At 63.3% G+C, this 13,112-nt stretch overlaps 1 protein-coding gene and 1 non-coding gene across 2 annotated transcripts; both read left to right on the forward strand.

The window, feature by feature from the left end:
* Window positions 1-1,834: 1,834 nt before the first annotated feature.
* Window positions 1,835-13,075, forward strand: GTF3C2 (general transcription factor IIIC subunit 2). Its single transcript, XM_065682065.1, has 18 exons — window positions 1,835-2,602; window positions 2,916-3,297; window positions 4,203-4,509; window positions 5,002-5,096; window positions 5,330-5,407; window positions 5,786-5,884; window positions 6,162-6,389; window positions 6,563-6,674; window positions 6,822-6,939; window positions 8,484-8,515; window positions 8,746-8,875; window positions 9,434-9,578; window positions 9,857-10,018; window positions 10,476-10,563; window positions 10,900-11,028; window positions 11,358-11,489; window positions 12,148-12,255; window positions 12,382-13,075. Exons 1-18 carry the CDS (start codon window positions 2,470-2,472, stop codon window positions 12,589-12,591), a joined length of 2,688 nt encoding a protein of 895 aa, XP_065538137.1. The 5' UTR covers window positions 1,835-2,469; the 3' UTR covers window positions 12,592-13,075.
* On the forward strand, window positions 1,844-2,007 carry LOC136016024 (U1 spliceosomal RNA). Its single transcript, XR_010613466.1, has one exon. It is a non-coding gene; the product is annotated as a U1 spliceosomal RNA (small nuclear RNA).
* Window positions 13,076-13,112: the final 37 nt, after the last annotated feature.

Consider the following 13,112-nt stretch of genomic DNA (forward strand, 5'->3'; position numbering starts at 1 on the left):
CCAGAGCCCGCGTGCGCCCGAGCCCACGGGGGTGTTTCTGTGTCGCGGGTGTCCCGTGATGCCTCGCGGTGCTCATTTGCATGGACACGCCCCTCCTCGCAGGCTCCACCCCGCGGCTCCGGTCCCCTCCCGTCCCGTCTCCCCTCAGCGCCGTTCCCCGGCCTCCGCTGGCCCCGCCCGGCCTCGCTCCCGGCTCTCGCCCCCGACAGCGAGCCCGGGCAGAGCCGGTGCCGTCTCACGCCGGTTCTTACCCGCCCGCCCGTGCCTGGGGCTGGTCCCGCCCGTTTCTCCCCAGACGTCACGAGCCGTGGCTCAGGTTGGCCCCGGTTTCCCTCATGGCCGCTTCTGGGCTCTGGCCTCGCTCCGCGAGAGCAGCGCGTGCCGCTGCCGCACAGCAGCAGCCCTCGGGCAGCCGGCACGTCCCAGCGCAGCTCCGCTCGCCCGTGCTCACGCTCTTCTCCCCGTGGCCGTGGGGCTGCAGCGGTGTCAGCGGCAGCACCCACCTGCTCCGAGGGCCATGGCGAGTCCCAGCAGCCGTGCCCAGGCTCCGGGCGGGGAATCGGGCGGGTCTGTGTGTGCCGGGGGACTGCGAGGCCGCGAGGGGGGCCAGCCGGGAGCGCTGGAGCTGCGGTGGGGCTGGGGCGCTGCAAGCGCTGCAGCTCCCAGCCCCTCCCCTCCCCCGGGAACTGTTCCCCGGTGCTGGCACCGCACCCTGTGCCCGTGGCTTGGCTCTTCCGGGGGTGCCCGCTCTTGCCACGCTGCTGGCAGCTTCCAGACCCCACGGCTCTGGCTCCGGGGGTCACCGGCTGTGAACGCTTTTGCTCTCTGCCCTGCACGTGCTCCAATGTTGGCCTTTTGACCGGAACCCACTCCAGCGCCACCCGGAGGGGGCTGCCCAGCTACCAGAACGCAGCCCCATGGCTGGGGACCCGGCTTTCTGCTCTGGCTGCGGGGGGGAGTGAAGGCGGTAGGATTTGCATGAGAAACAGTTCGGGATCGAGCTCTGAGGCCTTAACGCTTAACAAGCCCTGGGGCCATGAGCTGGGGTGTCGAAGGACAGGCAAGGTCGCAAAACAAGCCTCGGGCGGGTGGGCTGTGGCGGGAGCCTCACTTGGAGCCAGACGATGTGGGCGTTGCGAGAGCGGCTGAGACGGCGGGGAGAAGCGGTCGCCGTCTGGACAACGCGTGCTGCAACGTTGTTACTGGACTGTACCCGGAGCGTTTTACAGGGGCCAGTGAGATTGAACGTGCCATGTGTGTGCAGGCTGGGAAAGCACCGAGCGAGGGGGTAAGAACGGCTTGACTGTAACAAAGGTGGATTCGAGTCTCCTCCTCAGCCGGAGTCCGCGTCGTGACACGCCACAGCTGGGGGACGCGGATCCCTCTTTGCCCCCTGCAGGATCAGCCCACAGTGGAGCTGAGCTCGTGTGCCCGGGCACCGCTGGACACCTCTCCCCTGACACACACCCCGGCTCCAGCCCGGTCCCGCTCACCGAGCCCTCGCCGGGCGGTCCCTGTCTCGGTGCCGGTCACGGCTCCCGGTGCGGGCGGGCAGAGGGACCGAGAGGCCGCCGGCCGAACTCGCAGGGGGCGCCCTGGTGAGAGCGGGGCGGGGCCTGCAGGCAGGGGGCGTGTCCATGCAAACGAGCACCGCGAGGCATCACGGGACACCCGCGACACAGAAACACCCCCGTGGGCTCGGGCGCACGCGGGCTCTGGGCAGGTGCGCGTTGGTGGCGGCAGGAGGCGGGGCGCGTGCCGCGTGCCGGTAGCGGCGGGCGCGGTGTCCGTGAGGTGCGTGTGTGTCGTGCGGCGAGGGGCGGTGGGTGCGCGAGGGGCAGGCATACTTACCTGGCAGGGGAGACACCATGATCAAGCAGGTGGTTTTCCCAGGGCGAGGCTCATCCCTTGCACTCCGGGTGTGCTGACCCCTGCGATTTCCCCAAATGCGGGAAACTCGACTGCATAATTTGTGGCAGTGGGGGACTGCGTTCGCGCTCTCCCCTGGTTCAAACGGTTCAAGAGCAGAGCTGGATGAACGCCGTCTGTGCAAACAAACCCGCCACAAAGCCGGTCCCGGCTGCCTGCGTGGTTCTTGGTTCTCCTTACTGGCGCTTTCCGGTGGTTTTCTCTGCCGGGGCCTGAGCTCGCCGGCAGGCGGAGGCCGGTGCTGGTGCCGATGCTGGTGTTGGTGCCGGTGCCTCCCCTCAGTGACTGTGCCCCAGGTCCCGGCTCCCTGTCGCTGCACACGGCGCGGGCCGATCAATCACCCCGGCACGCGCTGCCGCGCTCCGTCCGGCTTCGCGGCTCCCGGCGCCACGGGTAGCTGCGCGCGCCCACGCGGCCCCGTCACGTGGTACCGTTCGCTACTGACGTTTTCCGGCTGACGCCATCCCTCCGCGCCGCCGCTGCTGCGTCCTGTTCCGTGCTGGCGGCGCGGCGGCTCCGGGAGCCCGTCGGGACCAGCCAATGGCGTCCAGCGCCTCCCGCGGGCCGCGCTGCCGGGAGCGGAGCCGCCGGGGCCGTTCGGCTCGGAGCTCGGTGGCCGCCGGGAGCAGCCGCAGCCGGAGCCGGGCGCTGACGGGCGAGCCCCGGTCGCTCCGTACGTACCGGTGTTGGGCGGAGGGACGGGACGGAGCGGGACGGGGTGGCGTCTGCCGGTCCCCCCGGCTTCCAGCGGCCCCAGCGTGTCTGTGTGTGTACCCTCGCCGGTGATTTGGCCCCGGCCCCGTGCTGCCGAGCAGGGAGCTGCTGTTTTGCTGGTGCCCGGCTCCTGCTGTGTGCCCCTGTTGCTGCTCTGGCTGCAGGCACTGGGCCGGTTCCCGGCTGGGCGGTGACAGCTTCCCCGGTTGCTGTGCTGGAGAGGCCGAGCCCTGCTGTGTGCGTTCGTGCTAACTGTTGTTGTTTTGGGGCAGGGGAACTGTTGCCGCTTGGAGATCTGGATGCTTTGGCCCACTCTGAGGAGGGAGTAGAAGCTGCCAAGTCCCCAAAACAACCTATCCGAAATCAAAACCCCAAAGGCAGTCCCAGTGACCCCAATGGTCCAGTCCCTGCAGAGACTGAGGGTCATGGTGAGCCCTCGAGGACCTCTGAGAATGGGGCTGTGCTGCCCCCAAAGGCACCCAGGAAGCGCGGTCGGAAGTCCAAGACGGAGATGCTGCTGCTGAAACTGTCTCAGGACCTGGAGTGCCCGACCCCGGAGCCCATCTGTGTACAGAAGGTGCTGGGAAGCAGCGAAACCGCGGAAGGCCTAGACAGCCCCCCCAGCGGACGGCCCAAGAGGCGAGCAGCCAAAGTGTAAGCTGGGGTCTGGAAGGGGCTGCTGCGGGGAGATGGGGAAGGATGGGCAGACCCCACTCCCAGAGGGTTTCATGGGGATCTCTGCCTCGCCGGGGGGTCCTGGTGTGTTTTCTGAAAGACTGTCTCACGGTGGTGGGATAGACTGATTCCCCGTAGAACAACCTTTTCCTGCTTTAGAAGAAGGTGTTTGGATCGGGGAGGACGAGGGTGGGGGAAGCAGCAGGGGCTTAAACGGGCTTGCATGCGTCGGGTCTCTGATAGTAGTAGGCTGTCTGCAGAGAATAAGAGGCTTCCGTGGTTCCTGATGACCCCAGGAAGAGGCTTGTCAGGGAGGGAGCAGAACAAGCTGTGCAAGCCCCCCTTCTTAAAGGGCAGTCCTGGGAGAGCCTGTGTGCTTTGGTCCCTCTGAAGGCAGCTCAGGCAGTGCCTGTGCTCTCCAAGTGCCTGCACAAGCCGTGGAGCTGCAAGGGCAGAGCTGGTGGGGTTGCAGTGCCCAAGTTGCCTCGTTCTGCTGTGTGGAGGGAGGATGTGGTGCCTGCAGCAGCGTGCCCAGTGCAGGAATTCCCTTTGCTGACGGTAGTCGCAGGAAGATCTCTGGCTTTCTGGCTGGCAAAGGGCCATGCACTGCTCTGCCTGCTGGATGCATTCCCTGCCGGCTGCTGGAGCGCTGAGGAGGCTGGTGTTTCCTATGGAGAAGCAGGGAGTGCTGGCTGCCGAAGTGGTCCACAGGCTGGCAGTGCGTCCAGATGGGCTCTGCCACAGCCTGGCTGGGCAGGACGGGAGCAAGTTCCTTGCCCAGACCATGAGCTGGAGCAGCGCATCTGCTTGGTCCTGGAGGGAGGGCAGGCTGGGCCCTGTGCGGTGCTTCCACTCACCTCTGGGCAATGCCTTTGGTGTCCCAGGGCTTTGCTGTACCTGCAGGAGCTGGCAGAGGAGCTGACATCGGTGTACCAGCCTCCAGCTCCCACCGAGGGTGCCCAGGAGCCACAACCAGAACTTGAGCATATCCAGAGGAAGCGTCGAAGCCGGAGGAGAAAGGAGAATGAAGCAGACAGTGATGACCCTGCCCAAGATGCTGACTTTGTGCCCTCAAAGGAAATACTGATGCAGGCTGAGGAGGAAGAAGGGAGTGAGGAACCACTCAGTGAAGCATCAGAGCCAGAGCTAGAGGTGCTCCGAGGACACAGTGGGAAGACATCATCTGCAGGGGTAAGGGCAGGATCTCTGCCTTGGCCACTTCTTACCTTTGGCCTGGCAAAGTGTCTGAGCTGTTCTGGTGTCCTCAGCCCAGCTTTTTGGGGCAGGAAAATCCTGGAGCAGGACATGAGGATGGCACTGTGCCTCTCAGCCATGAGTCCAGGCATGAGCTCTTTGGGCTTAAGTGTGGGCAGAGGCAGCTCCAAGTGAGGGTGGATAGGGACAGAAAACAAGTATTCCTGGGAGAGAGTGCTGTCGTCTTGAGCTCCTCCTGAAGCTAGTAGGAGGTAAAGGCAGGGTCTTGGAGGTTGTAGTTCACTGAAGTCCTCAGAATGGGACATTGTATCTTTAGCCGTGCATGACATGGTCTTGGTGACCGCTGTGGCTGGGGGGGCCTCTGTGCTCATGTGCTGCAGGACAGGCAGGTCCCCCACGGGAACATTTGGGCAAGCAGAGGCAGCCCTGGCCGGGTACTACCCACTCTGAATTTGCTCTTGTGCCCAGAGATCCAAGCCCCAGTGCCGAGGCCTCGCTCCCAACGGCTTCCACAACTCCATCATGGCTCCAGTGGAGAAGTGCTCCAGCCTCACCTGCAGCCTGTGAGTGGAGGGCTCGGGATGGGCTGTGGGGAGGAGCGGCTGTTGGTGCCCTGGGTACTGTTGCTATCGAAGGCACGTGGGCAAAGGAGCATCAGGACTGACATGAGGAATGTCAGCCAGGTCAAGAAAGGGACGAGGGGAAGGGCAGGGGCTGCGACCCCTTGGTGTGGGCCTGCCCGTGCTGCAGGCAGGGCCTGGGCTGGGCTGTCACTGATGTCTGGACATCCCCGCAGGCGGGATCAGAAGTACTCGCAGTGGGAGTTTCCTGACTGGATCCCTTTAGTGCACAAGTGGACATGTCTCTCTGAAAGGTACCATTGCAGCAGTGTAAGAAGAGAGAGGGGCTGGGAGGAGCACACTGTGCAGGCACTGCCTGCGCTCAGGCTGTGTGATGGGGCAAATTCTGGCAATGTTCAGGCTGTGCTGGGGCAGGGAGAGAGCTGGTGGGGGGAATGAGGGCATGGTGGGTGCTGTACTCCTGCACCTTCAGGCAGGATCAGGCTCCAGCAGAAAGGATGGGGCCTTCTTGTGGCCTTTGGGAGTTTCATGGACATGGCCATGGGATCTCAGTAGCTTTTTGGGTGGCCAGTGACAGGGCACGCCAGGCTTGGATGGGTGCTGGGGCATGGTGCTATGCTGGGGGATGACTGGGTGAGGAAAAGTCCTCTCACCACCTCCTTCCTCCCCAGCGAAGCTGCTCCATACCTGCCAGCAGAGGAGAAGTCTCCCTTCTTCTCCATCCAGCGGGAGGGCATCGAAGACGATGGTGTCTTGTACAGGGTAAACAGGTCTGTGACGGGGTGTCCTGAGGCACTGCTGGGGTGGTGGCTGTCATGCCTGGGACAGGCAGATACCCCCAGGGCTGCGGTTCTGGCAGGTCTGAGAGCCCGGTGAGCACCCGAGGGCAGCAGGAGAGGCCATGGGCTCAGTAGCCAGCCCTGGACTCTCACCAGCCCTGTGCCAAGGCTCTGCACCAGTTGGGTGCTGCCCTGCCTGTCCCACGTGCTCACACCCTGCAGCAGCGCTGCTCTTGCCCCATGCCCTTACCCACCTCCCCTCTGGCAGGTTCAGCTCCCTGCGGCCCCATGAGGAGCGCCTGGACATGTCCTTCTTTGTGGGTGGCCCTGTGTGGGCCATGGAGTGGTGTCCGTCCCCGGAGGGCTCAGTGGCCTCTCAGTATGTGGCTCTCTACTGCCACAGGAGCATGGAGGAGACGCACAGCATGGCTGGGCTCCACGGAGGCCCTGCGCTTCTGCAGCTCTGGGGCCTGGGCATGCTGCAGCCAGAGCAGGGGTGAGTGGATGGTGAGATCATCCTCTCCCAGAGCCACCAGCCATGGCCTGAACCCTCCATGGGCTGTGCTAGTAGCCAACTTTGCTGCTGGTGTACACTGGAAGCTGCTGGTGTATGCTGGAGCTGCTGGGCACCAGCTACTGTGTTCTTTATGGCTCAACCCATGCCTGCAGCTCTGCTGACAACGCTGGGCTGGCTTATGCCATTGCTGCTGATCACGGCTGCGTCTGGGACATGAAGTTCTGCCCTAGCGGTGCCTGGGAGCTGCCCACCACTGCCAGGAAGGTGAGTGTGCTGATGGAAGAGCTACCCAGGCCCTAGAGACTACCTTTGGTTTCCCTCAGGGTTCCTAAGTCCATGCCCTTGCTAAAGCCTTGCCTACCCAGGCTAGGGATGGTGACCATGTGGCTGAGCCTGTGTGTTGTTCTGCAGCACCCCCAGATGAGCCGGCTGGGCCTGCTGGCTGTGGCTTTCTCGGATGGCAAGGTGGTGCTGTACTCCCTCCCGCACCCCGGGGCCCTGCAGCACTCCAAGAGAACCCAGGTAAAAGGTAGGAAGAGCTGCGCTGCCGGGCAGGGGTGTCCTGGCCCTCGTCCCACTGTGCCGGGCTGGGCAGCGTGTGAGCCCTGGGGCTGGGGCCCCTCTGCCGGTGTGCGAGGGAGCCTGTTCTGCTGTGTCTGTCAGGCAGCGGGACTGTGCTAAGGCCAGCGCTGCCCTGCCCGAGAGCTGTGTGCAGTGGGGCAGCAGCCCTGGCATGACTCCAGGCTTGAGACCAGCAGTTGTTGCTGCCCCCAGCCTGGCTTCTAGCAGAAGGGCACAGCAGGCTGCTTTTTGGTGTCAGAGGATGTCAAAGTGCTGCTGACCAGGGATGCTGTGGGGCATGGTTCCTGGGCAGCCCTGCCTGGGGCTGCGTGCACTAGGAGGGTGCTCTCAGCATCAGTGCCGTGACCACAGCTGAGTTTGTAGGGTGAGGCATAGCCTCAGTAGTGTGTTCCTGAGCCTTTCCCCAGCTCACTGCTTGCTGCTGGGAGTGTGTCCTGTTGTGACAGAGCTGCTTATTCGAACCTGGCTCGAGCTGTTTGTTGGGAGCAGGGATTTGGGGCTCTGAGCAACTCGGCTGGCCTCGGGCTAATGGTGCTTGTAATATTCTCATCTGCTGAGAGCCTAGGGAGATTGATGGTCTGCGCTCTGCTCGTGGTCGCTCAGCCGTGGCTGACAGCCTGCGCCTCACGTCCGTGGCTGACAATGGGAAATGGATTCCCTGCACCCAAACGTGGCTGCTGACCCCCAGCAGCACCAGCCCCACACCATGTGCTGGCGCTGCCTTTTCATCCCCCTCTCTGAGCACTGGCTCCGGGTGGTTTGCTTCGGCTGCTGCAGCCGCCACGTCAGGAGCTTGCAGCAGGCACAGATCCTTCCCCAGCCTGCAGCGCTCCTGCGGACAGGCCGGGTCCTGTCACGTAGCATCAGCCGGGCTGCGGCTGCACGTACTGCCCTTGTGCTTCACAGCCGGGCTGGGGCTGCTGGTTTGTAGCTGCAGGATCAGTGCCAGACTGCAGTGCTGCCGGGAGCTCATGGGTGGGCATGGCATGGTGTGGCTGCACCAGCTTTCCCAGGGCTCCAGGTACCTGCACCCAGTGTTGCTGCCTGACAGAGCCCAGGCTGTGCTCTGCACCATGCCCTGGCTGTCACAGAGGTGCCAGAGAAGATGCATGGCTCCTCCATATCTCTGCAGACACCACCTCCGCCTGCGGCTGTCAGGCTCTGAGGTGCAGATGTGCTTGTCTGGCGCTCGCTGTGCCTGAGGCCCTGCACAGGGGGGGCTCTTCTGGCCCAGGAAGTGCTTGACAGAGACCCTAAGGCTCTCGTGTCATTTCACTAGTGAGGGAGATTATCCTGCAGACAAACCTGGTGCATGGGGGGGGGTCCTGCGGGCACCTTGTCCTGAGCTGTTTGGGTGCAGGGGTCTGCACAATCTGCCCTCCCCAGGAGTGGCCGCCTGGGAGCAGTGAGCAAGGGCGCTGAGCAGCTCCTGCTGCAGGGAGCTCCTGGGAGAGCTGGGGCCTATCCTGACCCTCCTCTGCTCTCTTCTAGATGGGTCCTTCCACAAGCACATTATCTGCAAGGTCAGTGTCCTCTACCACTGTGGTCCCCCATCGGGGCTGGCACCAGTGAGCCTCCTGACTGGGGCAGGTGGGAGAGCTGGGAAGGGCATCGGGACCCCTTTGGAGCTCTCTAGCCCCAGCCTTGGGGTGGCAGAGGAGAGCCATGCTCCCAACCCTGGGTGTCCCCAGCTCTTGGGACATCAATGGTGCTGGCACAGGACCGTGATTGATGATTGTCCTTCGGCCTCCAGGTGCAGGGTATTGCCACGCTCCAGGTGGGTTCTGTCCAGGCAGAGAATGCATCTGAGTGTGGCCAGTGCTTCAGCCTCTCATGGATGCCATCCAAGCCCCATCATTACCTTGCAGCTGGTTTTTATGATGGTGAGTACCCCACCCTGCACAAGAAGGGCCTGCATCCTGCAGCAGAGCCTTTGAGGAGCAGGCTTCACCCTGCAGCAGGCAGAGACACACATGGAGTTTTGTGCTCCTTCAGCCTCAGGGAGGGAATGGGGGAACTTGAGGATGAGTATGGGGGCAGCATCAGGATGAGGAGCAGCAAGTGGTGGGTAATGTGCAGGAACCTCTGCCCATCCCTAGGACAGGGAAGAGCTTATTGTTGGCTGGCCACAGGCTCCTTCACATACCTTCCAGATTAAGCCAGGACATGGCTCTGGCTTAATCCACATGTGTCTGACTTGCCTGGATGCAATTTTGTGCCTGGCTTCAGGCAATCCACAGCAGTCTGTTGCGCTGCCAGGACCTGCTGTACCTGAGCCATCCTTTTGTGCTCTAAGCTCCAGCTCTGGCTCAGCTGCTGGGCCTCTCAGCTCCTGCAGTCCCTGCCTGTGCTGCCTGGCCCCTCCGTTCCCACACACTCCCAGCTGCAGTGCTGGTGCCGTCATAGGGCAGCTCCTCACAGGCACAGGTCTCATTCCACAGGCACTGTGGCTGTCTGGAACCTGCTCACCAAGTCCCTGCTGCAGTGTGTGCACCACCCTGATGGCTCCCTCAAGCTGTATCCTTTCCAGTGCTTTCTAGCCCATGACCATGCAGTCCGGAGCATCGAGTGGTGCAAGGCCGACAGGTGAGGGCAGAAGAGCTGGTGATGGTGTGGGCACTGCCTGGGAGAGCTGGCTTGCTCCTGCAGATGAGGGTCCTTTGCCAAGATGGGCTTGAGAGGACTTGGTATTGATGGCGCTTGGCCCTCTGAAACACTGAAGAGGTTGGGTTGGGCTTTCTGGGGCTGAGCTGCTGCCTGGGGGAGCAGCATTGTTCTGCGGGACCAGGGCCAGCCATGCCTGCAGCAGGGACTGGGCACGGTTCTCACTGGGGTCTCAGTGCTGCCTTTCTCTTGGTTCTCAGCAACTTCCTGGTCACGGCAGGGAGCGACCGTAAGATCAAGTTCTGGGACCTGCGGCGCCTGTATGAGCCCATCAACAGCATCAAGCGGTTCCTCAGCACAGAGGTGGCTTGGCTGCTGCCCTACAATGGTGTCACCGTGGCCCAGGACAACTGCTATGCCTCGTGAGTGCTGGGATCATGGCAGTACCCGCTCTGTGCCTGGGGGCCATCTGGGCTCGGGTCTGGTCTAGCTCACAAGGGGCCTCTCTGGTCTCTCTCTCCCTTGGGAGTGTCCAGCTGTGCTGTGGCAAGGGCAGGCTCTGCTTGTGCTGGGTCACATCACATCCTGGGGCACAAGCAAGGTGGGCGAGGGTAAGGATGAGGCCCCTGAATCGGATGGGCAGTGCGCGTCCTGTGTGGCCCCAGGTTGATACAAGCTGGCAGAAGGGTTTTGGTGTCTTCTCAGGCCTTTGGGAGCCAGCTTGGGGTAACTCATGATGCTGTGACATGCTGCTAGAGCGAGGACAACCCCCCTGCATCTGCCTAGGTCCCGGGAGTCTCTGGGGTGCTGAGCCTGGCTCTCGCAGTTTTGGAGTGGCACCATAGAGCTCTGTCCTCATCTGTTCCCTTTCTGTTGCAGTTATGGTCTCTGTGGGATCCACTACATTGATGCAGGGTACTTGGGCTTCAAGGCTTATTTTGTGGCACCTCGCAAGGGGACTGTGTGGGTAAGAGGCTGGTGCAGGGCAGTTGTGCCCTGGGTCCATGTCAGAAGGGTGGGTACCTGCCCCAAACCCAGTGCCAGCCGCGTCCTGCAGCTCACGGGCAGGGGTGACAGTCCGGTTGTGTGAGGTTCTGGCTCCTGGGTCACCCTCTGCTCCTTGGATAAGGGACCATGGCCACTATGTGAGGTGCTGTCCCTGCCTGTGTCCAAGCTGGCTGCACTTCTGAGCCCATCCTTCCCTGGCGGGTGGAAGGTGGTGGTGGTGGTGGTGCTGCAGCCTGGCTGGGGGTGGCGGGCAGCTCGCTGGGACCCTGTGCTTTAGAGACGTCTGTTCCTGCAGAGCATATCTGGCTCAGACTGGCTGAACACCGTGGCTGCGGGAGACATGACTGGTGAGCTGGTGGCTGCGGTGCTGCCTGACCTGGCCATCAACCCCCTCAACGTCAAGCGCTCTTCAGACCGTAGATTTGTAAGTGACCGTCATGGTCAGCAGGGCCTGTTCCTGACACCTGTGGGACGGGGCAGGGTGGGAGTTCTATTCCTGGGTCATGGGAAGAGTATCCTGAGCCAGCCTCAGGGCCTCTGCTGCCCCACACGTGTGAGCATGTCATGGGTGCATGTCATGCCCTTCATGCCCAGGTAGGGACTGTGTGGTGGGGGAACGGCAGTGGTAGCAGCCTTGATGTTGGGGATCCTGGGGCAGGGCTTGTGGGGCTCCCAGCCCTGCTCAGTCCCTGGTGGTCTCTCTCTGCGGAGGAGCGCATGGACCCTCTGCCCTGAGCCCTATCCTGCCCACAGCCCGTCTACAAAGCTGACCTGCTGCCCTGCAGCCCTAATGAGTCAGAGGGCGATGAGCTGGTGCTGCCACTGACCAGGCGCTACAGCGAGATGGTGACCAAGAGCTACATCCTATTCCGGGACACGGACCTGGTAGGAGGTGCAGGGGGCAGGCTCGGGGATTGGTGGTGCTGGCCATGAGTGGGACCTGTGGGAGTGGGGCTGGGGCTTGTGGGGCTGGGGCTGGGCAGTGGGAGCAGCAGGGTGAGGAGATGCTGCTCAGGTGTTGTGGCAGCCCCTCACCTCTGGTGGAGCCCCACCTGGCTGCCCCGAGAGCATGGGAATGGGCTGTCCTCCTGCCTGGTCATGGGGCAATGGGGGGCATGGCCGTGGGCATCAGTCCCAGGCAGAGCTGCACTCTTGGTGTCATGGCAGTGGCAGCAGCATGGAGTGCCCAGCCCTGGGAAGGAGCACCCCGCTCCCCAGTGTTCCAAGCTGTGTCTGGGATATCAGCTTGAGCCACCAGGGCCAGGCTGTGCTCAAGGGCTGTCTAGAGAGTGGGGCTCAGAGCTGCTGTAGAAGTACTGGGCCATGCAGTGGGGTCTGCCATGTTCCAGCCCCCCTTGCCCTGGCCCTCCCTGGGGTCTGACTCTTTGTGCCCTGGGCTGTGGCTGTTTGGTGGGTGACCCTGAGGGTGCCCCTTGTCCCCTGAGCAGCCCCTGACACTGCGGCAGTCCTGGTGCTGCTGGAAGTGTGCACGCAGCGCTCCTGCCCCAGGCCTGCAGCCCATTGCCCTGCCACCCCTTCACAGCGCAGCTTCAAGAACTTCTCCAGCCGGGAGCCCATGCGCAGGATGCACACGCAGGAGATGAAGGCAGAGCTGAGCCTCGACCGCCTGCAGCTGGAGTCTGTGCACAAGGTGAGAGAGCCTCAGGAGCCTGCCGCTGCTGCAGGCAGAGTCTGCCTCTGCCCTGCTATCCCTGGGGCTTGCCAGGTGCTGGGATCCTGGGGCTCCTTCCCTCCTGACCCCCTTTTCCTCCCGCAGGTGCGCTTCAGCCCCAATCTGGACTCGCATGGGTGGCTGGTGTCGGGGGGGCAGGCGGGCATTGTGCGGGCACACTGCCTGGTGGGGCTGGCCTCCGCTGTGAGCCGCCAGCTCCTGCCACAGTGCCGTGCCCGCTTCAGCTCCCTCTATGGGGATGAGCCTGGCAGCCCCAGCCCCACTGAGTGCTCCCCACTGCCACCAGCAGAGTAGCGTGGCGGGTCCCTCATGCTGCTGCCATGTGCTCTCACCCCAGGCAGGAGCTGGGGCTGGGACAGGCTGTGCTCTCCAGGGGGGCTGTGTACCCCCTCTCGGTGCTTCTTACCCTCTGGGCCCCACCTCAGGGGAGGGGCGGCCGCTCCTGGCTGTCACCGGGGATGCTCAGGACGCTTGTCCTCGTGCTCTGGGCCCAGGAGGATCCTTTTGCGCTGTTTGGTGCGGGAGGGGGGGTGTTGGGACTGATGCATGTCCCTGGCTTGAGCTGTGGTTCCTGGGGCCTGATGCCAGGGAAGTACCCATAGACCCCCACCTCCGTGGGGCTGTGCTTGTGCTGACCGCCCCCATGCAGGGGGCTGGGGGAGCCCAGCCATGTCCTGGGCAGGGCTGATGGGGCCGGCAAGGGGGGCCGGCAGCTCTGGAGTTGCTCACATTGAGCCTGTGTGTTCAGCTGTGCAGTAAACGTGGTTTGTTTTGTAAAGGTTGTTTGTGGTGGCACAGGGCTGTGGGGCGGGCGC

The sequence above is a fragment of the Lathamus discolor genome, chromosome 5 (assembly GCF_037157495.1).
Source record: "Lathamus discolor isolate bLatDis1 chromosome 5, bLatDis1.hap1, whole genome shotgun sequence".
In the NCBI taxonomy this organism is placed as follows: Eukaryota; Metazoa; Chordata; class Aves; order Psittaciformes; family Psittacidae; genus Lathamus; species Lathamus discolor.

Excerpts from the sequence above, each read along its gene's own strand:
- GTF3C2 (XM_065682065.1), top strand. The coding sequence starts at position 2,470 with ATGGCGTCCAGCGCCTCCCGCGGGCCGCGCTGCCGGGAGCGGAGCCGC. Across the intron at positions 5,097-5,329 it reads TCCAGCCTCACCTGCAGCCT|GCGGGATCAGAAGTACTCGC; the intron begins GTGAGTGGAGGG and ends ACATCCCCGCAG. Across the intron at positions 5,885-6,161 it reads GTCTTGTACAGGGTAAACAG|GTTCAGCTCCCTGCGGCCCC; the intron begins GTCTGTGACGGG and ends CCCCTCTGGCAG.